General features: G+C 40.0%; 1 protein-coding gene across 3 annotated transcripts; it reads left to right on the top strand.

Annotated features, from left to right (window-relative positions):
• Nucleotides 1-3,530: 3,530 nt before the first annotated feature.
• RCBTB1 (RCC1 and BTB domain containing protein 1) lies at nt 3,531-24,722 on the top strand. Of its 3 annotated transcripts, none has more exons than XM_018071055.2 (12): nt 3,531-3,644; nt 7,422-7,592; nt 7,964-8,114; nt 8,553-8,719; nt 11,374-11,532; nt 12,588-12,695; nt 13,579-13,721; nt 16,723-16,913; nt 19,506-19,632; nt 20,083-20,234; nt 20,916-21,046; nt 23,767-24,722. In XM_018071055.2, the coding sequence occupies exons 2-12, from the start codon at nt 7,449-7,451 to the stop codon at nt 23,905-23,907; spliced, it is 1,614 nt and encodes a 537-aa protein (XP_017926544.1). In that variant the 5' UTR covers nt 3,531-3,644; nt 7,422-7,448; the 3' UTR covers nt 23,908-24,722. The 3 variants fall into 3 exon arrangements, with proteins under 3 accessions (XP_017926544.1, XP_025750739.1, XP_017926547.1); XM_018071058.1 differs by having other exon boundaries at nt 3,598-3,616; XM_025894954.2 differs by lacking the exons at nt 20,916-21,046; nt 23,767-24,722 and having other exon boundaries at nt 20,063-20,160.
• Nucleotides 24,723-25,214: the final 492 nt, after the last annotated feature.

Genomic DNA, 25,214 nt, shown 5'->3' with positions numbered 1-25,214 from the left:
CACTAGTGCTTTTTGTTTCAGATCAATCAGCCCCCCACTCGCTGCAGCCTCCAGCTGCCTTCTGACCCTGCCCACTGTTGGGAAAAAGAAGTAAATTTTGAGAAAAGCGGAAGCCATTTCCTGGTAACAACTTTGTGTTAACAAAAGATGTCTCTTGGGAAGGCTGGTGTCCAGTCTTCCCTTTCCTGGATCGTCCCACATAGCTCTGTCTCCTTGATCTGCAGGTGTTGAAACAGAACAGTAAAGTGTCAGGCTCGTGTCAATGTAAGGTATAGGAGATGTTTATATAGTGTTATATTAACACATCTGAATGAGAAGTTGCTGTGTGACTGTGTTAGAAGACCCTTAGCCCTGTCTCTAGGATCCAGCTGGTCTCAGGCATTACAGGCACCAGCCTTAGGCATAACCAGCACAGATCCTGCCAAAGCTCTGCTGGGTTCTGTCGGCCTGTGGCCAGGGTAGGAAGCCTGGGATGGACGCAGCCCCACCTCGCTTTTCCCTCGGCTTCGCACTAGCGAGGATGTAGGGGCAGACAGGTGCCATCAGTTTGGGAAGGGCATAGAGGTGCTGGAGCAGGTCCAGAGCAGGCAACGGAGCTGGTGAAGAGTCTGGAGCACGGGTCCGATGAGGAGCTGCTGAGGGATGTTCAGCTGCTAGGGGTGTTCAGCCTGGAGCAGAGGAGGCTTGGGAGGACCTTATCACTTCCTACAACCACCTGAAAGGAGGTTGTAGTTAGGTGGGGGTCGGCCTCTTCTCCCAAGTAATAAGTGGCAGGTTGAGAGGAAATGGCTTCAAGGTGTGTCGGGGGAGGTTTAGATTGGGTATTAGGAGGAACTTCTCCTCAGACAGGCTGATTAGACATTGGAATGGCGGTGGAGCTACCGCCCCCGCAGGTGTTTAAGGATGTAGCGCTTAGTGCCATGATCTAGTTGACAAGGTGGTGCTCGGTCACAGGTCGGACCCGCTGATCCCAGCGCCCTTTTCCACCCCAATCGACCCTGCCATCTCGTGATGCGCCCCCGCTGAGGGGGGCGGTGTCACGTGCCCCCACACCCGCAGCGCCCAATAGGGAGGGCGGACCCGGCCACGTGACGAAGCGCGCGCGAACGGTCAAGAGGGAGGGCGGGGGGAGGCCCCCCCACCGCTCCCGGCGAGTCACGTGATGCGGCGCCGCTCTGCCCCCCCAACCCCCTTCCCCCGCCGTCACTGTGCGGGCGCTCGCCGGCGGCCGCGCGCGGCCCCGACGCCGTGAGGCGGCCAGGGGCTGCGGCTGCGGCGGCGCCGGGCGGGACGCGGGGCAGCGCCGCGCCGAGGGGCCGCGGGCAGCCCGCGGGAGCCCGCCGGACCTGCCGCGGGTCACTCGGTGAGAGCAGCGGCAGCGCGGCCGAGGCGTCACGGCGGCGAGGGGCCGCGTGGTGCGGTTGGCGGTGCCCGTGCGGAGCGGAGAGAGGAGAGGGAGAGGGAGAGGGTCCTTCCCGCCTCAGCAGCGCTGCGGTGGGCACCCTCACTCGCGTTCTGTCGCGCCGCCTGCGAGTTCCTCCCCACAGCTCCCTGGGAGCCTCTTCCTGTGTGTCCTTAACGCGGTTCGCGCTTAATGCATTGTGTTCTTACAGCCTTCTGGTGGTTTGTTTGTTTATTCATTTTTATTTTTCTGTTTCGTGATGCCTCGGTTCATCCTTCGCTTTCGTCGCCGGCTTCCTGAAGGCTGAGATATCCGGCTTGTTGGGAAAACACAAACGCAAAGGAAAAACTCAGTGCTTTTTGTTTCTCCTCACCGGGCTTTATATGAACTGCTAAAGCGTTTCTTCAGGTTTTTAGCGCGGTTCCTCCAAATTAAAGGAATATTTTTTTTTTAAGGAGATTGTAGAGTTCTAATTTAGAAAACTCTTCTCCTAAATTAAATATTGAAGGAATACTTGCCTTTTTTTTTTAAAAAAAAAAAAAAAAGCAGCTCTCAGAGTTCTAATTTAGAAAGTCCCAATGACCCCTTTCAGAAAGCGTGTTGTCCTCTGTTAACGAAAAGTAAAATGGGCTTTAATCGTTCCGACACACTTTGGGATTACTAGAAGAAGGTACTAAACATCATAAATGGAAATGTGTTTGAAGCACAGAGTTTTTTAGGAAAAACTTGAGAAGATGTTTGAAAGATGTATTCGTTCTTTAGAGCCTTAATATGATTGTTTACCTTTGAATGCTTATCTCTGTATGCATCAGATTGAAATATAGGTATTACTTTAAAAGATGTCCTCAGTAAATAGCTTCGATAAATTACAGTAACGGCTCAGCATAAAAAAGAAAAAGCATGTTGTGGTTGTAATTACAGTTTTATTGTGGTGGGTGGATGCCTGAAGTACTATTAAGGGTTGTTTCCTCTGGGCAAAACAGTCACGTTTAATTTTTGCTTGCTTGTATTTCGCTCAGCTGGTTGCTCAAAGCAGGTCTGATTGTCAGTCACTTTTTTCCTTCCTTGTATTGCTCATAAAAGGCATCCGAAAATAAATTGTGCAGAGGTTCGAACCCATGGGTTTTGCCATAGAAATCATGCTTTATGTAAGGTCCAAGGAAAGTAAGTTAAGGCATGTGATTTCAGGGAGTGCAGTATCTTTTTGCTGGCGGGGGGAGAGCCTCAGTAACATCATTTGGTTCACACATCTGATTAATGTTAATAGCATGTATTGTTTCCATGTTCTTTCTCAGTGCTGAAATATGAGATTCAAAACAGCAAACAGACTGGAAAAAAACATTGGGAAGATTAGTGTTATGTCTAGGATTTAATTCTCCCTCAGTTGAGGTGTACTTCAAATTAAAAAAGGATTAAGTGTGCCAGTCACTTTGTGTTGTTCTAAAGCCAGATATCCAAGCTTTTGTGTTCTCACTGCTGTCCATAATTCCCATAGACAATTAGGAGAAACGAAGGCCTGAGCCTGCAGTTTCCCTTTGTGCAGGAGTAGGTCTGCCCAGCTGGAATAAACTGCAACACTGGAGCCTGAGGAAAGAGTGAAACAAACAAATGTGCAATTATGTTCAAACAGTCAAAAGGGGATAATCTTTGAGGAGTTAACTATTGTTTTTTTTTGTGATGACAATTAGTACTGTGTGCCCGGTAGGATGTTGATTTAGGCTATTGTTCTCTCCAGCATTGCTTTATTTAGCTGAACTATAAACTCTGTAGAACTTTATCTAAAATCATTTTAACAGAACATTTTGTAAACGCTGCCATTTTGGAGGTCTTTTCAAGTCAGGGATCCATGTTTGCCTGCATGCATCACTCAGAGTCAGCTTGCAGGCTTTTTATTTAGAAATCAAATTAGTGAGATGTTAAATGTGTAGGCAGCAGTTGAGTACAGAATTTTTGAGGGGCTTATGTCTCTGAAAGCATGTGACTTGTTTTAATTGTGAGCAGATGTAGATGTCTTTCCCCTAATGCTGGTGACTACTCCGAGGTTAGTTTCTTTTTTATCACAATATGTGGCCAGTTCAGTTTCTCTCTTTATAAGTCATCCTTTTTTGCTTATTTTTAGCCTTGCTGAAGTTCAAGCAGTCCTCTCTGTTTCTGTTCCTGCTTGGATACCGGGGTTGTTGGATCCTTTTAGAGATGTCAGAGCCGTGAGAAGAGGTGCTGTTGATGTAAACTCCCTCTGCTGGTTAATTCTGCAGCAGAAATGAAGCTTTGTGGTGTACGATTGTTTACCACTGCATCACGCAGCAGAAATTAACAGTTGAGAAGTGACATACAGTGTTTCTAAAAGCAACTAGAGCACTCAGTTTAAGCTCGGGAGTTTTATGCCTATAAGGCTTTTAATTGCAATCAGCCTAAAAGCTGTGTGTCGATAAGTGACAGGTACTCCTTAGAACCACTGCTGCCTTGTTGCATGCAGAATCTAAGCAGTAGCTTGAGACCTAATATATTGAGACAGCTATTAGCATGCAGGTTAAAATCGTTGCTTGGGTTCCATCTGGTACATTTGCCACTACACTGCACTTAAAAATTTCTCAGTTAAGGTGCAGTCTTTGCACAGTGTGTGCAGGCCCAGGTGGTTATCAGGAAAAGTAAACAACTGTAGGTCTCTTTGACGCACTGCAGGAAGGGTGAGTGAAGGACGCTGGGTGTCTTTATTCTGCTGCTTGGACTGACAGGACTCCTGGATCATCAGCCTTTTGTAGCAAGGATTTGCCCAGAAGGAACTCTGGACATGCCTGTGTCTGCCCCCTCTGCTCCCTTCCAGATTCAGGCAAATGTTGAGGATGAAGTTTGAGTGTGATTGGTGTGAGAGGTCAATCACAGTATCGGAGAGTGTCTATTATTTTAGAAAGTATGTCTTAGAGGGTGCTACAATCAGTTTGGTTTCAGTTTTGATAACACTGAGTTGCTTGCCTGACATCTCTATTTACAATCCTTTATTTAAAAAATAGATTCCCCAAATACTTTTCTCTCACTGTAGACTTTTTTTTCCCCCCTTTCCTGTGTCCCCCAGAACTTTTATTGAAAAATGAGAAATTGGCTAAGGTTGTAGAGGAATGCATCTTTAGGGAGGAAAAGGTGGTGCTTATGCCTCGGTTAGGCAATTACTTTCTGTGGAAAATAAGTAGCTGAATTAACTTTCTATGCACAGTTAAAGTGAAGAAACAGTAGTCCGTGTGTAAGCCCCAGAACTCTCAAGTTTGTTATTTCAGTTGTTTAGACATAAGCATAAAGAAAAGTAGCTTCATTTGCTACTGTAGAAATGTTGCAACTGAGTGATGATAGGTATGCCAGCAAATGGTGAAATCTAAGGACAATAGTTAATATCTCAAGAGGAGGTGAAAGGGGTGTGTCTTTGGGGAGAAACAATATGTATTACAGTAAAGGTGAGAGAGGTTTTTTTGTTGTTTGGTTGGTTTAAGGATTTTTGTGACTCTTCATTGGTTGCTAAACCTGGATAGGCTTTAGGATTGAGATTTATTAAAGAAACTAGCCTGCCAGTGGCAGATAACTTATCACTGAAAACTTTCTTGGGGAAATCCTTAAATAACTTTTTAGGATTGTAGGAACAGTTGAAATCGAACAATTGAAACAGCTGAAGATTACAGCATTGTTTTAGATAAAGCAGTGTTAACACCTGTTAAGCATTGTAAGGTCCTTCATCTGTGGATGGAGTTCATTGCTCATGTCTTCAACCTGGAAAGGCTTGTGTGCTTGAAAGCTTTTATCTGCCAGTATTAGTTTGTCAGACAAGATATCAGGTTGAGCTTTGAGGTATGGGAAATGCAGTGTAACTTGCTAAGGTTTTGGAAGTGCTTGGAAAGGTTTTGCCAAAGAAGTGGTTAACTGAGTCATGCAGAGGGGAAAAGAAGCCAAGTGGATTAAAGACCTAGTGCAAAGATCAGGAAGGGCAGCACATTTTAAACCAGTTCCCTTTAGAGTAGAATAGGTTCTCAGAGTGCTATATAAAACTTGTTAATTTGCTAGGACATTCTCTATCAAAATAACATTTTGTCTTCATGTCTTAAATTCATAGGGCATGTTCAAAATAACTTCAGAGAAGAAAATATTTTTCTTAATATCCACTTTATGACACATTTGTGCATTGTCAGTTGTATTTATATGAGGCAAATTAAATAGGTAAAGTCAGAAGGGACAGTTACTTGGTCTGCTCAAAACAAGTCATTGCTGTTTCCTTATGATTGATTGATGGTGTCATATGTTAAAAGATTTGCCAAAGTGAGGTAACAAATCTTAGCAGCTAACTAACCTGTGTTTGTAACTGGACTAGAAATTAAGAAGGCTTAAAAGCATTCAAATCTGTTTAGCTGTGTAGAATGTGCTGTGGTCTCGGCATCAGGTAGACTTTCAACAAATAAATTTGCCATCTGGAGGTTTCAGGTGTTTTCAAGACCTGCATCAAATGTGAAATGTAGAGTGAAGTTGGGCTCTAAGTGAGAGAAGTGCCTGTAGAGCAGTGGTGGGTTTGTTGGATCCAGGCTATGAAATTTGATCAGGAAGCAACCCTGCCTGGGTTTTGTTTGTGTTGGGGTTTTTTTGTGGACATACTTCCGCGGTGACCTTAGTGTTTCTCAAACTTTTAAAAAAAAGTAATAATAAAAACAATAAACTCCTTTCTTCCAAGAGACGTCCTGTTATTTCTGGAATGACTGCTGGTGTTATATAGTTTTCTGAAGCCAACTCTTGATTGTCAGCACAGTTTTGAGAACCAAGTATCAGAAGCAAAGGGAAAGAAGCTCTCTAGGTGTTCTCGCTGTTGTCCATTTCTGATACCCAGGCATTATGAAGAAGTAACCTGAACAGAGCAAAGAATAGAGGGATTGGGTTGCACTGGAGCAAACAAATGAACTAAATTAACTAAATGTTAATGAGAGCATGCCATCTAGATAGAGACTGCATTTCTTACCTGTTGCATGATTCTCTAGCTCTTTGGTTTTTACTGTTTTATTATGTGTCTTGTCACTGGCATTCTGTGGAATTCTCCACCTGGCGCTCTCCTGATTCACAAGACTTGCTGATACCCCTGAGCGTGGATCATAGGTTGTGTCAGAATCCCTTCAGGGTATGAGCCATGTTAGAGTTGTCATGTGCAGGATTGAATGCCTGGGTGAGCTCTCTGTTAGTGCTGACGGTCAGCTTTGCTCTTGAGCTGCTGCAATTGTCCTGAGGAAACTGGGAAGAGGGAGCATTATAGAAGGATGGATTATATACATCCGTGTTCATTGGAAAATGATCTCTATACCCAGACCTCTATACCAATGTTTCCAGCTTTTAGTGAGATCCAGCATGTTTCTAAAAAAGAGATTATGACAGTTTTACTTACTTTTCTCTGATATATATCACTGCATAGTTGCCCAGACTCATGAGTTTGCCTCATGCTTTCCTGCTCTGACAAATATTTTTTGACCATAATAAGAGCTTTTGATTGCACAAGAGATGGCAGATTTAGGTCATGTGCACAACAGCTCCAGCCTCATTTTTATTTGCAGGTTTCACATATATGTCATTTGCTTGCTTACATGGCATATATAAGTTGTAGGGATATAAAAAATTTCATAACTGAAAATTTTATAAATTTGAATTCCAACTGAAATCACCTCTGAAAATTCCCTCAGAATTCCACTCGGCCACCAGTGGATATTTGCTAGATAACAAATTTTTTAATAAGTTTGCTTGTATAACAGCAGATGTTCAGTTATATTGAATACAGTTTACTTCAATAATCTGCTAAGAAAAGGTCTGTTCTTCCAGTGACCTACTAGTGACTTGCTATTTGTTCACCTAAATACATGGAAATATGTATTTCATACAGAACAGCGTGTTTACTCTTAGAACCACCTGTCTTTTTTTCCATATAAAGGAATTTACCTTATTGCCTGTTGATAAAAGTGCAAAATATGCTTTTTTAATGGGCTTTTTTTTTTTTTTTTTGTTATAGCAATGTCATCCTGCTCATAGGACCCTCATGACACACAGCAGCATCATGGTGGATGTAGGCAAGTGGCCAATATTTACCTTACTGTCACCTCAAGAAATAGCATCCATTCGGAAGGCGTGTGTGTTTGGAACATCGGCCAATGAAGCTATTTACATAACGCACAATGATGAGGTGAGGCTGCAGTCAGGTGGGAAATGCACTCTACAACTACTTGTTTTCAGAGTCCACTGAATATTTGTAAGTGAACAGCTTCTCAAAAGCATAGTGTGAAATTTTGCGTTTTTCAAAACGTGCTGGATGTAATGTTGAATAGTACGGTTCCTGCAAATAAAAAGCCTAACTTCCAGGCCTGCATGAATCTGAATAATTCAGATTCATCACTTAACTTCCAAAGTGTCCTAATGCTGACTCCTGTAGTTGTTAACTTTCATGTGGGACATTTCTGGCCCCTGACGGTCTGTGGTAAAACTGTCCCCAGTTTATGAAGACCTGTGCATACCTGAGCTTAAATTGTTAGAAGTGAATATTCCTTTTTTTTTCAGGTATTTGTTTTTGGACTGAATTGCAGTAATTGTCTGGGAACTGGAGATAATCAGAGCACAATAGTACCAAAGAAATTAGAAGCCTTATGTGGAAAGAAGATCTCCAGTCTCAGTTATGGAAGTGGACCCCATGTTGTACTTTGTACTGAAGGTAGAAAATTAACCTTGAGTATAGAAACAAAAGTGAATGATTTTAAGTTTCCACTGGCGTTTAACAGGAATGGATTAAGGTGTAATTGTATTAACTTGTTAACTGGGTAATGTACACTAAGGGGCTCTGATGAGTCTTAAGTAGATCTAAGTGGATTTTGTAATAGGTTGCACTTGTAGCATTTCACTCTGTCATTTATGATATACTCTGTTTTACATATGCACTTTCATTTCCACAATAAATCTAGAGGTTATACTGTGATATATATATATATAAAAGGAAGTATATAATTTTTTTAGTATACAGATGATTCTTGTAATAATTTCACTATTTGTTAACATCCATTCACTTTCATCTTGGTGTTTGCTGATATCTTAGAACTTTGTATTAATTTCCTTGGAATTTTTTTGGTGGTTTTCATCACAAATATTTTTGCAGATGGTGAAGTGTATGCTTGGGGACATAATGGTTACAGTCAGCTTGGAAATGGCACAACCAATCAGGGCATTACTCCTGTTCAAGTTTGCACAAATCTGTTAATAAAGAAAGTGGTGGAAGTAGCTTGTGGCTCTCATCATTCCATGGCGCTGTCGTTGGATGGGGACGTAAGTTGAAATCTGTTCAAATCTCTTAATTTCCTTCTTGAAGTGAATAGTGTAGGTGACTTTACGGTTTGAACTTGTCTGTACAGGGTAGTTACAAACATTACCTTTTCTCCTGCTGCCTCAAACTGGGGTGTCCTGTTCTTCAGAGCAGACTTAAAAAAAACCTAAAAAAACCTCCAAAAAACCCTAAACAAACCCAAAACGAAAAACAAAACAAAAAACCACAAACTACCAAACCCCAACCACAAAAACAAGGGAATAAAAGCTTAGTAAACCTTATGTCTTTTGTCTGCTGTATGTCTCACAGGGTGAGACCGGAAAGCTGTGCCACTTATGGGTGAAAGAATGGTTCGTAAGGTGAAAAATGTAATTTATTTGCTTGCAGTTCTGTTAGTTAAGGGGTAAATTGAGTTGTTTGTATTTACTGGTTAGCATTTAGTTGGTTTCTTGCAGTATTCGTGATTTGTAGACTGGTACTGCAAAAGAATGTTGCTCTGCACACCTCAGAGTACCTTTGTGTGTGGCTAATGGAAGAGCACTTGGTTTATATCCAAGTCTGCTTTATGCTGTTCGTTTACGTGGCTTAAGGCTCTGTGTCATGGGAAACATGCTGAGTTTCCAGTAAGTCATATTTGACCAATGTGGGTTGCATGTTACTGCACAGAGGAAAATCTGGTTTCAGCTCTGCATTAACAAAAGAGGAGTTCTAATTTTAAAACCTTCTAACAGTGAAAATGGAAACTACAGTTCTTTTCATTATGGTAATCTGAGCGTGTCTGTGTTATGGTTCAGTATGGAATGATAGTGCAACAGTAATACAAGTATTTTAAGGGTAGGAAAGAGAGATTGAATTAATTTAAGTGGTCTTTGTTTTATCTGAAAGAAGAGCCTAGCTTGGGAAAGATTTTGTGCTGTCATGTTTGATCTGGTTAAACTATAAAATTTGGTGAGTATGGAGGAAGGGGAACGTGTTCATGTGTAAGTTATACTAGTGATGCCAGCTGCTGTGTGGTAGCTGCCTGTGATGGCCATACTGTCTCTTTTAATAGATGTAAAATGCTGGAAATCTGTGGAAGTGGGGAAGTTTCTTTGTGTTTACTGTGGAGTTGATATTTCCAGCTTGCTTGCCATCGTGATTAGTTAATGTGTTCTAAATCCATCCCTAGCATGCCTTGCAGTAACTTGGTCTGTTTGTGCTCTATTTTATCTGTACCAGAATTGATTACACTGAAAGCAGCAAAATGTGTTAAGCGGATTTATTTGCAGAAAGATTTGTCTGCAAAAAAACCCTGTGACTTGATATTATCTGAAGCCTCAGAGAGACATTGAAGTTGAAAGTATTTGTGGAAATACTTGACATAATTGGTTAGGACAGTTAGTGCCATTTTAATGCAGTGCAAATTTAGAAGAATATTTTAATGATAGAACTAAAGGAGTGCAGACATTCATGCTTCTGAGAGGGGAAACTGATTAGTTCTTTGGCATTTTGATCTATGTTCTGAGATTCTCTACCTCAGTATTTTCTGTTATTTAAGTTGACATCTTTTACAGAGCATCTTCAAATACTCAGTAGGAATCAAAGATCCAGCAATTAGAAGTAACAAAAAGCAAAGGACTAATGCTTTCTTTAGTTCATATTACACATGGTAAATGAGTTGGGTTGGTGGGTGGGTTTTTTCTTCTTGTCTTTGGTGGGTTGGGGTTTATTTGGTGGCAATGGAGGTGTTTGTTTTTATTTACTGACTTTTGGTTTGGTGTTGCAGTAAACAGGTAGCTTCTGGCACTAAGGGATGTGCCAACTTCTCACTGGGGTACCTGTCAGTGTGCTTGTACTGGCTAGCATGTCTGTGGCTAGATGTTTCCAACAAGGTGGACTTTTGAACTGGGTGAAGCACGAGAGAATGAACTATCAAAAACTGTTTTGTGCCAAGCTGTGGGTGTGTATGCATGTAATAAAAACTGAAGGCAGTTTTGTACTGGAGTATAAAGCTATACTTTTTTTTTTATAGCAAACTGCTTTCCTGTATTCTTGACTTGCAGATGAAAGGAAACTATTTTTGTTTGTGTTAGTATTAGTTTGCCACTGGAAACTTTAAACTGACAGAGATAGTGCTTTTTTGTTAATGCCATTGTGTACAAGCATGTAGCTACTGTGAAACATGGGCTGACAAATTCGTCTTCTTTCACAGCTCTTGAAAGGTGTAGAAAAGGTATACTAAATGTCCAGCAATAACCTGGTTTAGAGTTCTGTGAAGAAAATTAAACTCCAAATTGGGGAGTTCAGCTTGTCTGGGAAACAAATGACATTCCTTTTTCCAGTATCATGAAATTATGAAGACAATCACTGTGGTTTTTGTCTCACAGTCTGAGTAATATTTAATATGGAGATATGTTCTGTTTGGTTTTTGTTGTACTTGGATGCTCTGATTGTGTAGCAAGAAGCTGAAAAAAGTGCTATGTTCATATTTGCTAGATCAGTTTTATTGCTGTTTATAACTTTCAGCTGTTGAAAATTAACTTTAAGCATTTCAGCTTATTAAATAGGATAGTTTACCCAATCTTATGTTGACTCCAGGAAGATTATCATCTATTGCTATCATTAGTATTACTGAGGCTTAAACTGTGTGGTTTTGTTTGGTTGTTTTTTTGGACAGCTGTATGCTTGGGGCTATAACAACTGTGGTCAAGTTGGATCTGGATCTACGGCAAACCAGCCAACTCCTCGCCGAGTTTCAAACTGTTTGCAGGGTAAAATTGTAGTTGGCATCGCTTGTGGTCAGACCTCCTCCATGGCTGTAGTAAACAATGGTGAGGTAAGCACTGCTGCTGTGTTCTCACATTCTCTGTTACCTGAACTTGTCAAGTTAGTGTCTGACTATGGAGGAATGCTGACATCGAGTGCTCAAATTAGAGTTGTATTGGCAGAGTTGGACTGATAATTTCTGTGAGACCAGTTTAAGGAAAATGCTGGAATTAACTGGAGATGCTGTCTTTAAACATTACTTCTTATGGCAAAAACTGTAGTGGAACACAGTTCTTACTAAGTCTGCAACAGCAAGAATTTGAGCAGTTGCATTAAGCATGTCTGTCTTCATACTTCAAATGATTATGTAACATAAATAATGTTAAATTGTTACGTTAATTTCAGTTTGTTTTTTTTAAAGTGTGCACAATTAAACAGTTAATTTTTCTGCAACAGTATGCTGACTGATTGTGGGTTTTAAACACATTGCTTAGTTGCCAGCAGCAAAACTAGACTTTTGAACATTGCCCTAGTATTGTGCAACTCTTTGATTTCAGATGAGTTTATGGTGCTGTCTTGCTTCTAGGTATGAACCTCAATTTTACTACACATCACCAAACCGAGCGTAGCATCTCTCGGGCCATGTAAGGACTGTAAAAGTCCCTGAGGTTGAGATGAGTTTTTTCATTGCACATAATTTGTCATGATTTGTCCACTAAAGGAAAAGTTAAACTGGTGACTTCAGTTTAAACTAATCAGCTGATCAGGATAACTAAATTCACATTCTCTTAAGAAAAAAAAGTAATAAGGAGAAAGGATGGTGTAAAAGTTAACTAAAGTGCTGATGCTGTGGGAGAGATTTTGAAGTAAGTTTATTCCAAAATTCCTAGTACTTGAAAGGCATGTACTTTAGACAGCTTCTTTAAAAGGTAAATACAGAGTTGAAAAGTTGAATGCATTCAGTCATTGCAGTATATTTAACATCTTACAGCCTTCTCTATATTGCTCTTGAAATAGCATACGGTTTTTTAATAAGAAGTACTTAGCTTGTGCTTGATACTACGTCTTAAATCTTCTGTACTCCTGGAGAAGAGTGGCTGAATTTTGTTTTCCTTTTGCCATCAGGTTTATGGCTGGGGTTACAATGGCAATGGCCAGCTGGGGCTGGGAAACAACGGCAATCAACTCACACCCTGCAGAGTGGCAGCGCTGCACAGTGTGTGCGTGCTCCAGGTATGTCTAACGTGGACATGGAAATGCATTCCTGCTGCTAGCTTGCGCTGAAACCATATCTTTGGAATATTATACCTGCCTCTAGACTTTGCAGTTCAAATAGTGAGGTTTTTTTAGGTCTTAGGAATTATATTTTGCTTATAAAAAGTGCAAGTAAGCTGTAAAATTTGCTGTTGTAAATGCCTGGAAAGATTTAAAGTTAGCTAGTGTAACCATGAGTAAATTATTCAAGGGATACAAATTGCATCTTTGTTACAAAGCTGAGTGATGCACCTAGGTAAAGACAAGAAGGGTAACAAAATGTTCAAATTGGGTTCTATGTCAGTATTCTAATTAGTCGTTCAAAAGTGTGGGGAGAAGGAAGGTTAGAGTCATGAGTGTGGGTTTGATTGTTTGGTGGTTGGGTTTAGTTTGGTTTGGTTGGATTTCTCGGGTTTTTAGTAAGGTTCTGTGGAGTTGCCTGTGATATTTTGGGTTGAAGGATTGTTGGCTGTTGAACTGCAGCTCTCATCGTTAGAGTATTCATGCTGTACAATATTCAAAATATGCATCACTGAAAGTATTTCAGAGTATTGCAAGATGTGATGAAGTTCTGTTCCTTGTGTGAAGAGTCAGCAACTGAAAGTAACTAGCGACCAAGAAGACTTTGCCAGAGTACAGTAAATTATTTGGGGTTAATCAATCAAATTAATGAAGTTGGGACTTTTCCAGTGCCTACAGCTAACACACTTGGTGTTAGCTTTAAGTACTGAGAAGTAACACTGTGTAGCACTGAGTGAAGAGTGCCTGAGATACTTTTAACGTGGCCTGAAGTAATGGGCGCGATAATTTTTTGTTTGTCATCTGTTTTGTTTGGTAGTAACGCTTCTACATTTACTTACAGATTGCCTGTGGCTATGCGCACACACTAGCACTAACAGATGAGGGTTTGCTCTATGCCTGGGGAGCTAACACTTACGGGCAGCTGGGAACTGGCAATAAAAGTAACCAGCTAAGCCCGGTGCAGATCATGATGGAAAAAGAAAGGTAATCTTGCTGAAGCTGTTTCTGGATTGATAAGTCTGAGCATGTTATGCGGTCTCTAGTACTGGAAGCACGCACGTGAAGGACTTGGTAGATTGTTTTTCTATTGTTAATGTTAAAAGCATAGGAAAGGACGATAACTTAATGTTTGTAATAGACTGAGTGCTTTTTTCTGTCTCTAATGATCCCTGAATGTAAGCATACTTTGTATCTTGATACTGAAAGATAATGAATGACTGTTAGGGTGTTCTATATATAGTTCCTTTGGTTAAAAATCTGGAGCTATGAACTCAATAAGCCAAGATGTTAACTTGTATTGAGGCTTACATTAAAAAAAAATGAATGAGGGGGGAAGGAAGCAGCACCTTTGTAAGAAATGACATCTGAGGAAAAACAATTTTTGAAAAGCTGGCGGTAACCACCCATGAAAACACAACTCAGTTTGCAAGGTTGCTTGAGCTAAGGACAGTTAATACTACTTTTGATCAGTAGTACCAGTTAGTAGTTTATAGCTTTTTAGTGTCCTAGATTCATAAAAGAATGAGACTAACCCTGGTCAACCCTCTTTCAGCACTCTTTTTATGCTCATGATTGGGATAACTCTTTTGCTGTTCACCTGCAAACGTGGACCTCAGTCCCATTCTCTTGAGTCCTTGTGTATACCTATAGATTAATGTTCCTTGGCTTGCAAACATATCTAGTCTATAAATCTCTTGACTTGTAATCTCAAAACAATTCTGATTGATTTTTCTCCTCCATTTCTGAACTGTCTTTCAGGGAATTCATTCCTGTTTTATGCTGTTTCTCCCACTTAACGTAAAGTTAAAAGGTACACAGTACTGGGAGTGTTTAAGAGCTCAAAAATGGGGGGGGAAGAGGAAAGGAACCAACACAATAGAAGCCACTATTGTGGTCAGGCTTTTTTTTCTGTGAAAGAACTGACAATAATGAAACAAAATGAAATATTCTTTAAAAAAACAGTGGGAGAGAAATGCATATGTTTGCAGATAGATCAACTTTGTTCTCTTGGCGATTTATTTCATGAGTGAACTAAGGAGAACTGTTGCATTTAGTATTGTATGTGAACTCAGGCATGGGATTACAGTAAAACTGGCATGTGTTCAATGACTGAAGGAGGGAGAAAATACCATAGAACTTCTGCTTGGAATCTGAGGGAGAGAGAAGTCACTTGAACTTACTCATCCTGCTTGACTTGGCTCCCTCGGAAACAGTGCTATAAGCGGATGAGCTGTCATTTCCCATGAAGCGTGTTACTGCTGCTTCCCCTGATCTTTTTATTTATGTAACCCTTTTGTCTCTTATATCTAATGTTGGTGACAGTTCCTCAGTAAGTGGCATTTGGTGCTGTCCTGAAGAATATTGCACATATAGCTTGTAAGGAACTTTTAGACTTCATTTTTTTTATTTGCTTGGAAGGAACAGCTGTGAAGGTCAGCTTCCTGAATTTTGATGTTAAGTGTAAGCTTAACGTGTTACCTTGTACATGTACTGTAACTAAACTGTATGTGTACCATAAATGTGTTATAATAGTGCATGTTCTGCTATACTTCTAAAGTGTAGTACAGTTACTCTAAAAAGAAGAATCTGTTCTGCTAAGGAAAGAAAGTTTGGGGAAGGAAGTAGTTTAGGTAGATAGCTATGATGGAAAATTAATTATCATTAAAATAAGTACTCTGTGATGTCTCTTGCAGAGATGCTGAAAGGTCTTAATGTTGCATAGAGGTTGAGTTGGTAATAGTGTAAAACAACTGATTAGTTTTCTGTCTCTGGCAGAGATTATTGATACATATACTGAAAGTGATATAGATTCTTTCTGTATTTTGTCTTGAAATAATTTTTGCACTTAAAATTTGGACTTTGTGCTAAAGTTTTTTGCCTAAAAATATAACTTCATGGATATTGTTCTGTAAAGGAACAAATATTTCAATATGTATGTTCTTAAGCTGCTTGGAAAGCCTTTTATTTGTCCAGTTTGATCTGTTTTCTGGCACAAAAGCATGAAATTCTCTGAATTTTTACTGTGGAGAAAAAACAGGAAAGCATAGCTTTTGTCTTGAACTAATACTGGAACCTCCCAGTATTTTGCTTATCACGTGAACAGAAACACCGGCAGTGTCCTCAGGCTATTTTAGTTGGAGTTGTTTCTTCTCAGTTCTTGTAATGTTTCAGATAGCAAGATAGGGATTGCTTGAGCAACAGGAGAACAGAATAGATAAATGAGTGTCAACACCCCTAATATTTGAAGGGGCTCTGTGAGGTAGGTGAAAAGACTAATAGACTTTATTTAAAAAAGAACCATGGCTCTTCAAGGATGTGGAGTTAGGATGTGTGTATTCACCCCTCCTCAAAGGAAGCACTGCCTGTGTTCATGCTGAATTTCAGTGTTGAGGAAGAGGAACTTAACAGCAAAATAAGAAATTAGAAATATGGGCAGTGGGTGAGATCTCTGACTATCTACAGAAATCAAAAGGGGAGTAGAAAGTATTTATTGGAAAATACATCAGAACTTAATCTCAAAATGAGAGAGTTTTTACCGTGTCTGTTTGAAAGAAGTTCTGAAAAGTGCTCAGTGACGATCTAAGTAGTATAACTTTCCTGATATTCTTTCCTAACTGGAAGTTTCATAAAGTCCATAAGCATTTTTTCTTGAGAATGTGTCTGACATGCATTGGTTTTAAGGGGGAAAAACAAAACTAGTTTTTCTTCATCCCTTTCCCATGGTCATGAAAGAATGGGAGTAAGTCAGCTGATGAGAATGACATAATTAAAGCAATATCTGATTACAATAACATCTACAAGCAATCTGAAAATATCATTGTGTGTTTTTAATATGTGTTCAAACAGTACGACATTGCTGCAGGACAGAAAAACAAGTACGGGGTTATAGATGTGTAGTTTGATTGGCTGTTATTTTGGTGAGGCATTTGGAAAGTCGCTTGATTTTGTACCTGTAAGTGTCTTACCAGGTTTCTTCTGTTTGCAGGGTTGTGGAGATTGCAGCCTGCCACTCTGCTCACACATCAGCTGCCAAGACCCAGAGTGGCCAGGTGTACATGTGGGGCCAGTGCCGAGGGCAGTCCGTGACCTTCCCCCACCTCACCCACTTTGCCTGCACTGACGATGTGTTTGCTTGCTTTGCTACCCCTGCCGTTATGTGGCGTCTGCTGTCAGTAGGTGAGCTCCAGCTCCCACGTGGCAGCCAGTGCTGTGTCCATTTTAGTGGTTAGTACAGGATACCTCTTCTGTGGCAGGTTGCTGTTTCAAGGAGGACTGGCAGCTAGTTTTTTTTTTTTCTTCTAAAGAAAACAGTCTGTTTTGGCAGCTAAGGATCCAGAGTAGGGTTAACAAGACTGTTTGCCAGTATACATCAAGAGTGAACCCTGTTTTTTCCTTGCACCATGAATGTTGTGTATTCCCTACATTTGAGCTGTTTGACCTTCTACTCAGGACTGGGAAGGAATCCTGGATCATTAAACATGCTGCTAATTCTTACTTGACCCCAAATATGCTATAAATCTCTTAACTTGGATTTCCTGGAAAACATGAGGGTGTTTTTGTGTTCAGAACATAAAGATGTTTCATCTTAGATCAGCCACTTCAGTTCATAAGATCATTTAGGAGATCTAATCTGTTTTCATGTTGACAACAGAGCCTAATTTTGTTAGTCCCTGTACAAAATTGTTTTTGTGGAGGGATGGATCACATCCTAAGTAACTTTTCTCCATACTCAGACTTTATCATTGTGTGTAGCTTTTCCTAAACCAGCTTCTGTCTTAATTTCTCATTTAGCATGTTATCATGTTTGTAGAGGTCCAGGTAACAGCATCCCATCTGTGGAGGAAAACGCAATAGTTTTACTAAAGAGAGAGAAGATTTGCTTGGAGTGGTCTGCTGCTGAGTAAATCTAAGTCTTGTTTTATCCCATTTCTCACTTTCTCCATTCTCTAATCCTCTGCAATATGTGTTAGTCTTGCTTTGTGTAGAGGTCTGAGCGTTGTTCAGTCCATTGCCTTTTGCTAATAGCAAGGGCTGCTTAAATGACATCTCCCCAGTTTCAGTACCTTTCAAGTTCTTGGGTTTTATGAATTACTCCCAGACTGAGTATAACCAGCTGTTTGAGTTCTGTTACCTGCATTTTGACACCTCTTGCCCTTTGGGGATTTATCCCTACTTACTTTGATAATCTTACTTACTGAATATTTAAATCAAAGGCATTAATTATGGGGGCATTTTTAATCTCTGTTTTCCATATGCTTGTTTTCCTTCTTCAACTTTTTAGTGATAGAGATTGAAAAACTCCTTTTTTTTTTTTTTATGGTGTTTTGTTTTCTTAGCAAGAGCTAACTCTGTCTAATGGTTATTGTTTTACTTCCAGTTATGGTAGCTCTGCCAAAAAAATTAGTCAGTCAGGACTGGCTGTGGTGAAGTACAAATCTGCAGCCTTTTTACAGGACTGAACTTAAGGTATTTGGAGTGAAAGTTGATCTGCATAGCTTAAGCTAAGCTGATGACCTAGAAAAAAAAAATCACATGAGCAAATGGAGAGGGATTGGAGCATGGTTTAGTTAGCCCAGATGAGACGCAGCTTCTGAGGATGATTCAGGTAAATCAGAGGAGTGTATGGTCTTTTGTGGCACAAATGTAACTTGTCAGTTCTGAGGAGTTTGTTACAGCAGTATTTCTTTTTTTAAATACTATTTAGCTGTCCCTAATGGTGAAGAGTGATTTGTGGATTTTATATGAATGAACAATGTGCAGTGCTGTGGGACACATGAGACACAGACCACATCCCAGGATAGTGGAAATCCATTTGTTTTTCTTTTCCATCCTGCACTTCTTAGAAGCCATGTGTCTTGAAACACATTTTTAAGATGCATCAGCAAAAGCTTCAAATAATGGGTTAAATTTGATTTTCTAAAACTTCAGAGTTCTTGATTTACCAGAAACCTTAGGCAACTTGTGCTGCAACTCTTGTATGATTTCTAGAGACAGTGGGACCTCTGTTGGACTGGTGCCATAGGCCTTAATAGAGAGAACTGGGATATCTCAGCTTTAATCCCTTTAATTCCACTTCCAAAATTGCTGAGGTCCTGTGTCCTTGGTTGTACCAAGAACACAGTGTCTACTATCTCTTCAACAGCACTGCTGTTGTATTTTGTGTTTTCATAGCTGAATAGTAAACTGAGTAAATGGTGTCAGTGATAGTTCATGTTAACGAGCCCTGGCAAGCACCTTACCAACCTGCAGGCTGTATGCAGTCTGCCAGCACAAGGAAGTGACCAAGTGGTGACATGTTTCCTTACTTTTTAGGCTCAGCTCGCACCGTGTCAGTGCAGCAGGAGTGCTGTACCCCATGTCCCAAGTGAGTTCAGAGATATTTGCAGACTCCCACAAGCAGCAGTGTGAAGATTAAGAGTTTGCAGGTAGCAGTGCTAGCATGGAGCTACCCAGAGGCTGCAAATTTCATGGGTGGTGCCCATGTGGAGAACAAGTTCTCCGGGTGCTTTCCTTGGTGCTGTGCTACAGCTGTGCAATGGGATGGAATGAGAACTGCTGCCTGTAGCTGTCATGGAATAGCCCTTCCCAACAGGGAGTGCTGTTGGATTAATTCATTCTTCCCATTTTGTCACTTGAGCCAGTGGAGCCCTGCCACTGATCTGTTTTCCTTGATGTGCTCTTAGAGTAGTTGCTAGCTTTAGTTAGAGATGTGTGTGTTCCATTTAGGATGCTTAATATGTTGTTTTCTTTTTTAAATTGTTTCTGTAGAGCATGAAGACTTTTTAACAGTAGCAGAGTCTCTGAAGAAAGAGTTTGACAGCCCGGAAACCTCAGATCTAAAGTTCCGTGTGGATGGAAAGTACATCTATGTCCACAAAGCTGTTCTGAAAATCAGGTAGTGGTCATGTTTTGCAGGTCTTATTTGTGCAGAATAACCTCTCATATCACATCTTGGGGGGGGGGAAAAAGTAAGGGGTAGGGTGGGACCCCTTAACCTGTGATGTGTAGCATCTGTGTATCCATAATCACTTTAAATGAAGTGACTATAAAAGGAGCGGTCCACATTCATTTTTCACTGAGCCTGTTTGTTGTTCCCAGGATAATAAATTCTGTTAAGTTGGTCTGATTGCAAATATATACATAGATGTTTCTGTAGCATAGACAAAATAAGAGTTTTATCTTAATGCATAACAAAGTCCATAGTTTTAGGAATGAAATGTCTGTGATGGGGTGTGGTAAAAATCTGTGAATATGACAGTGCCCCAAATACGGATTTTAGGGGGGCTGTAATGTAACATTTATGTGCTTGTATAACAGTGTTCCAGATGATGTCTTTGTCTCCTAGGTGTGAACACTTCAGAACAATGTTCCAGTCATACTGGAATGAGGATATGAAGGAAGTGATAGAAATAGACCAGTTTTCTTATCCTGTGTATCGTGCCTTTCTTGAGTACTTGTATACAGACAGTGTTGACCTTCCGCCTGAAGATGCAATAGGTATTGCTTACAGTCCAATTGTATTAGAAAGCAGCATCCAGAAAAACTGAGACAGGGGATGCAGAATTAAGTGTATAAACATAGGCTTCTAGTCTAGCCTATAATGCATTTTACTGGTGATTAATTAAGCTGTCTTTAAAAGACTCTTGTAGCAAACTTAATACAGCAAAAGTGGTGCACATTTAGAAATAAACTATGAGCAACTTTTTCAAGTTTGGCAGAGAAACTATTTCTCTGGGTTAAAATACTTACATATTTAAATTGAGTCAATTATTGTTTGACATAATTATCAAATAATTTCAGTAAATCTAATGGGAAAACTTGTACAGCAGAGCAATTACAGCAAGATGTAATTCAAGCCCATATTTTGATATTAGTAGTGTTTTATTCATGTTGTGGTGCCTGTTTTGTGACACTGTTGCAAGCATTAGGTATGCAGATCAGAGGAACAGCTCTCATGCTTACATGGATTAACAGGATTGCAGTGCGAGGTTATAAAAGGCCTTTCTTTGTGTGTGGTGTACATTTTCTGAGTAGTGACCTGCTTGCAAAAATCACATTATAGAGATTCAGAGCTTTGCACACAGAATACAGATGCAGTCTGTACCCTGGGAGCATAAATTGTTGCTGAAAGAGCAGAGATCATTACATCTAACTAATACAGTGGTGTTTTAATTGCAGGGCTTTTGGATTTGGCTACTTCGTACTGTGAAAACAGACTGAAAAAACTGTGTCAGCACATCATCAAGAGAGGAATTACTGTGGAAAATGCATTTTCATTGCTCTCTGCTGCTGTGAGATATGATGCAGAGGTAAACTTCTAAAGTCCAGTTTCTTAAATAGGTGGCTGGTTTCTGACTTAAACTATGGAGAAAGGCAGCCAGTTACGTTTTCATATAAGCTCTCTCACTCGCTGTCAGATAATGCTATTTGCCACTTTCAGAATTTGAGAATGTTGGACTTCTGAAAACTGTATTTGCCATGAGAGATGTATCTTAATTTTTCCCCGTAAACCAGTTCTGAGAAGGTGAGCTAGTACACAGATATTTCTGAGGATAAAAACACTAACTCTGAAACAAGGAAAGGGTTTAAATACCATGGAAAACACTATGAAAAGCAGACTTGTAAGCCTTCAAGTTACTTATTTGTAAGGCTGTGTGTTGTGTGTGATGACATATGATGGTAGGTTGGGGGTTGGGTGCATTTGGCTTTTTTTTTTTTTTGGTTGGTGGGATGTTTTTTTGTTGGCTTTTTTTGTTTTGTTTAGCTACAGTCAAATACAGTTCCAGTTTTCTCTGTCTGCTAATGACATGTCAAACTAAGAACTGCTTCATGGGCCTTACAAATGTTGAAGAGGGAGGAACAGTGTGCGGAAAGGGGGGAAGGCTGGTGAAACTTCCCTCTGTGTGATGTCTGACTTCACTACTAGACCACTAACATGCAGCTTTGAAAACTAATGGGGAAGTATGCCAGGGCTTGCTTTGGCTGTTTGTGGTCAGTGTAGTATCTGTGCATTGTGTTGGCAACTTTAAAAACCAGCCATTGGTTGGTTTTTAACTTGCTACGTATGCTTATAAAGCGGTTTTTTGGTACTCAGTAAATCAACTCATTGCTTTTTCTTGTATTCAGTATCAAGCAGATGGCATGTGGGTTGCCCTGACTTATTTCAGAGTCTTGCAGTGTGTTGCTTGTTTGATATATCTTACCCAAAGGGCTATGTTAGTGTCTGTTGTGCCTTAAGCTCTACTGTGAATGATATCTTTGGTGGGAGTTCATCAAAAGTAGAAGATTGGCATACTTTAGCCTCAAGATTGTTTGCAGGACAGATCTTCAGTTTGTGATTGATTCTGCTTGTAAAGGATATAAGAAATCCAGTTACTATGCTTTGTCTGCACCTCACTAGCTAAATGAAATTAAAAATCAAGTGAAAAGTATAGACCCAAATACTGCTTCCAGGAGAGAATGGGTGACCCTGAGGGGTTGGGCTTTTATAAAAAAGCTGGTTTTACATGCTGTAGTGTTAGCTGGGGACTTGAATTTGCTTGAGCGATGTAGTTCATCCAAGGGAGTGTGGGCCTGGAAGACAACAGTTAAAAGAAGCTGCTTCACTGATTTTAAAATACCTCCATGACGTGAAACTCTCCTACACTTTCTTTTGGTGACTGGCTGAAGTGACTATCATTAGGTCAGGGCTGGCTTTTAAAATAATCCTTAGCTGTGCCTTTATTCACCTAAGTCTATATTAAGTACAGTTTGCTGGGAGTGCATTCATCTGCAAATGAATTTCAGCCCTTTTTTTTAATACAGAACTTTAAATTTTCCAGAGTTACTTACTAATACTACAATAATTCTGTTTACTGTATGCTTCTGTTGCATTGACTTGGAATATGAATTTTTTTAATAAAGCAGTGCAAAATATTCTAATGTGTATGATGTAATTTTCTTTAAAATGCTAGTTAATTCTGTTATTTAAAAAAAAATACAAAACATCAGTGTTCAGTTCTAATAAGCTTGTCTTTTTTTGTTGCACAGATGCCACACAAGTCAAGATCTGCAGCTTCAGAATGCCTGGTTTTAGGCCAGGATATATTTTTATATTATTGTTGTGTCAAGAACTCCCACTAGCACACGCAGTTGCTGTAGCTTTCAGTATTGACCTTAAGTGAAAACATGATTAGTCTTTCATACCTCATGTGGCTTAAAGAGCTCTGCAGATTTGTTATGCCTTCCTGCAGTGCCCAGTCTGCTGAGCAGCTGAGGAAGGGTGTGTTCTCACATACAGAGTACTGGTCCTACAAATGTTTAATAAAGAAATGGGAACAGTGTGGGGAATTGCCCTTTTGTAAGGGCTGCAGTGTCCTTATAACAGCTTAGATCTGCATCACAGAGTAGATTCCTTCTCAAAAGAGGACTTGGAAATATTCAGTCTGAGTGGGAAGTGTCCTTATATTGACAGTGACTTGTGTTAAGACATCCTTTTGGTCTGACATCACGTGGGTGCACTTACGGTTGTGAGGCTTTTTGCCATGTAACTTCAAGACTTTAGTTAAGCCCTTAGCTAAGCGGGAGGTCAAGCAACCCTACAGAAACATTTGAGTTTATATTATGGAATGAAAGAGTGGAATTTTTTCTTCATCCACAGTCTTCACTATGTATCATTACCCTGAGATCTTCTATTTGTATTGGAGTTTAATAGCTGTTACTGAATGCAGATGAAAATCTTCAAGTGGGAGAACTTAAAATATATATTGCTCAAAACAGCTGATTTTTTTGACTGCACTATATAGTAAGAACCAGATTTTGGTTACTTCCCCTTCTAACTGCATTTACATAGTGACATGGATGGGTAGAATTATTATTTTCTGTTGCATTTATGTAGTGACTGTTTGGGGAGCAAACCATTGAGAGCCACTGGGTTAATGCTTGTCCAGTTCTCTGCAAAAATAAAGCATATATGGGCACTTGTGACTGAGTGAAATTTTCTGTGATGAAAACAAAGAGAATAACACTTTTTTTTTTCTTCCCTGTTTAGGACCTAGAGGAATTCTGCTTTAAGTTTTGTGTCAATCATTTGACAGAAGTGACACAAACTACAGCATTTTGGCAAATGGATGGTCCACTGCTAAAGGAATTCATTGCTAAAGCCAGTAAATGTGGAGCCTTTAAGAACTGACATGGGGCTGTAAGTTACGGTGCTGGTAGGGAGGTTTTTTGCAGTTACAGGAGGATGCCATAACTGTACGGGTACAGCAAGCATTATGTGGTCTCTTGCACCAGAAGACGTGAAAGGCCACTGTGAAAACAAATGTTTTCAGTGCTCCAGAGCGAACTGATGTACAAATGTCAAGGAAAATATTCACCTTCATTTAACCAAGTTGGATGGTGGAACCAGCTCGAGATTTGAGACAGGAAATGCTGCGGTATGCAAAGGACACTGGCCGGTGTTATGGACTTACCTTTCTAGCCTAGGAAATCTCAGTTCCAGCACTGCCTGCTCCTGTGTTCGGTTTACGTTTTGGGGTCGGAGCCACTGAATGATGTCACTTAAATCATTAACTCCCTGGGATTATAGAGAAGCAAATGGCATGGTTATTTCTTACTGCATTTGCATGATATTGAATGAATTGACCATTTGCTGTGTGTAATCAACCAAGTGTATCCAGTGCTTAAAGTGTGCAAAAATAATGTATCCTCAAAGCCTAGGCAAGTGACTTTTGAGGAAAGGAGTTACTAGCAAAACTAATTGGGAGTAAATCTCTATATTTGGGTATATTTTAATATAAGTTGTAATATGTACTTTGTGTAATCTGTTCAAGCAATATTTATAATGCTTAATGGAAATAATTCCCTCTTGAGTGACTTCAGATTACATTGGTTCCCTCAGAGGGGAAGGGATATACTGTACTGAAAGTTGGGTGGGGTTTTGCTTTTAAGTACTGTCTAAATTTAAACTACATGTAATAAAATTTAATTTTTTTGGTACCTGTTCACTAGCAAACTAATTTAGACTTTGAAGAATGTTGCAAGCTTTTTGTGCTACATACTGTATAAATTGTTTTATTTAAAAAAAAAAAGTAAACTCAAGAAAACAACAAAGGAAAACCTCCCAGCAAACAAAAACCATAGCCAAACTAACCCTTCATGCTATATTACTGAATCTTGCTGATTTCACTGTACTTGACAATACCTGTGATTTTGATTTCAGAATTGAGCAAATTTGTTTGTAGGCTCTAATTTAGACCTCAGTGATTGCAATCTATGGATCTGATTTTTTTCATTAAGTCATCCATATGTGACTGTAACCCTACAGCAGGTATGTATGGACATACACACCTACTATTCTCATCGTGTATTTTTAATAACAGAGCTCCACGTTAACGCACTTTTGTTTTAGGGGGGTGTTTTCTAGGCAGAATTGCTCTGAGTGGCACTTGAGTCCTGGGCATGGGCAGTAAGCTGGGCCCAGACAGGCAGCAGGCC

This window comes from Manacus vitellinus, unplaced genomic scaffold, assembly GCF_001715985.3.
Source record: "Manacus vitellinus isolate BGI_N305 unplaced genomic scaffold, ASM171598v3 scaffold_2_pilon, whole genome shotgun sequence".
NCBI lineage: Eukaryota > Metazoa > Chordata > Aves > Passeriformes > Pipridae > Manacus > Manacus vitellinus.
Note: the sequence above shows the minus strand (reverse complement) of the source record. Positions and strands in the feature narration are given on the sequence as shown.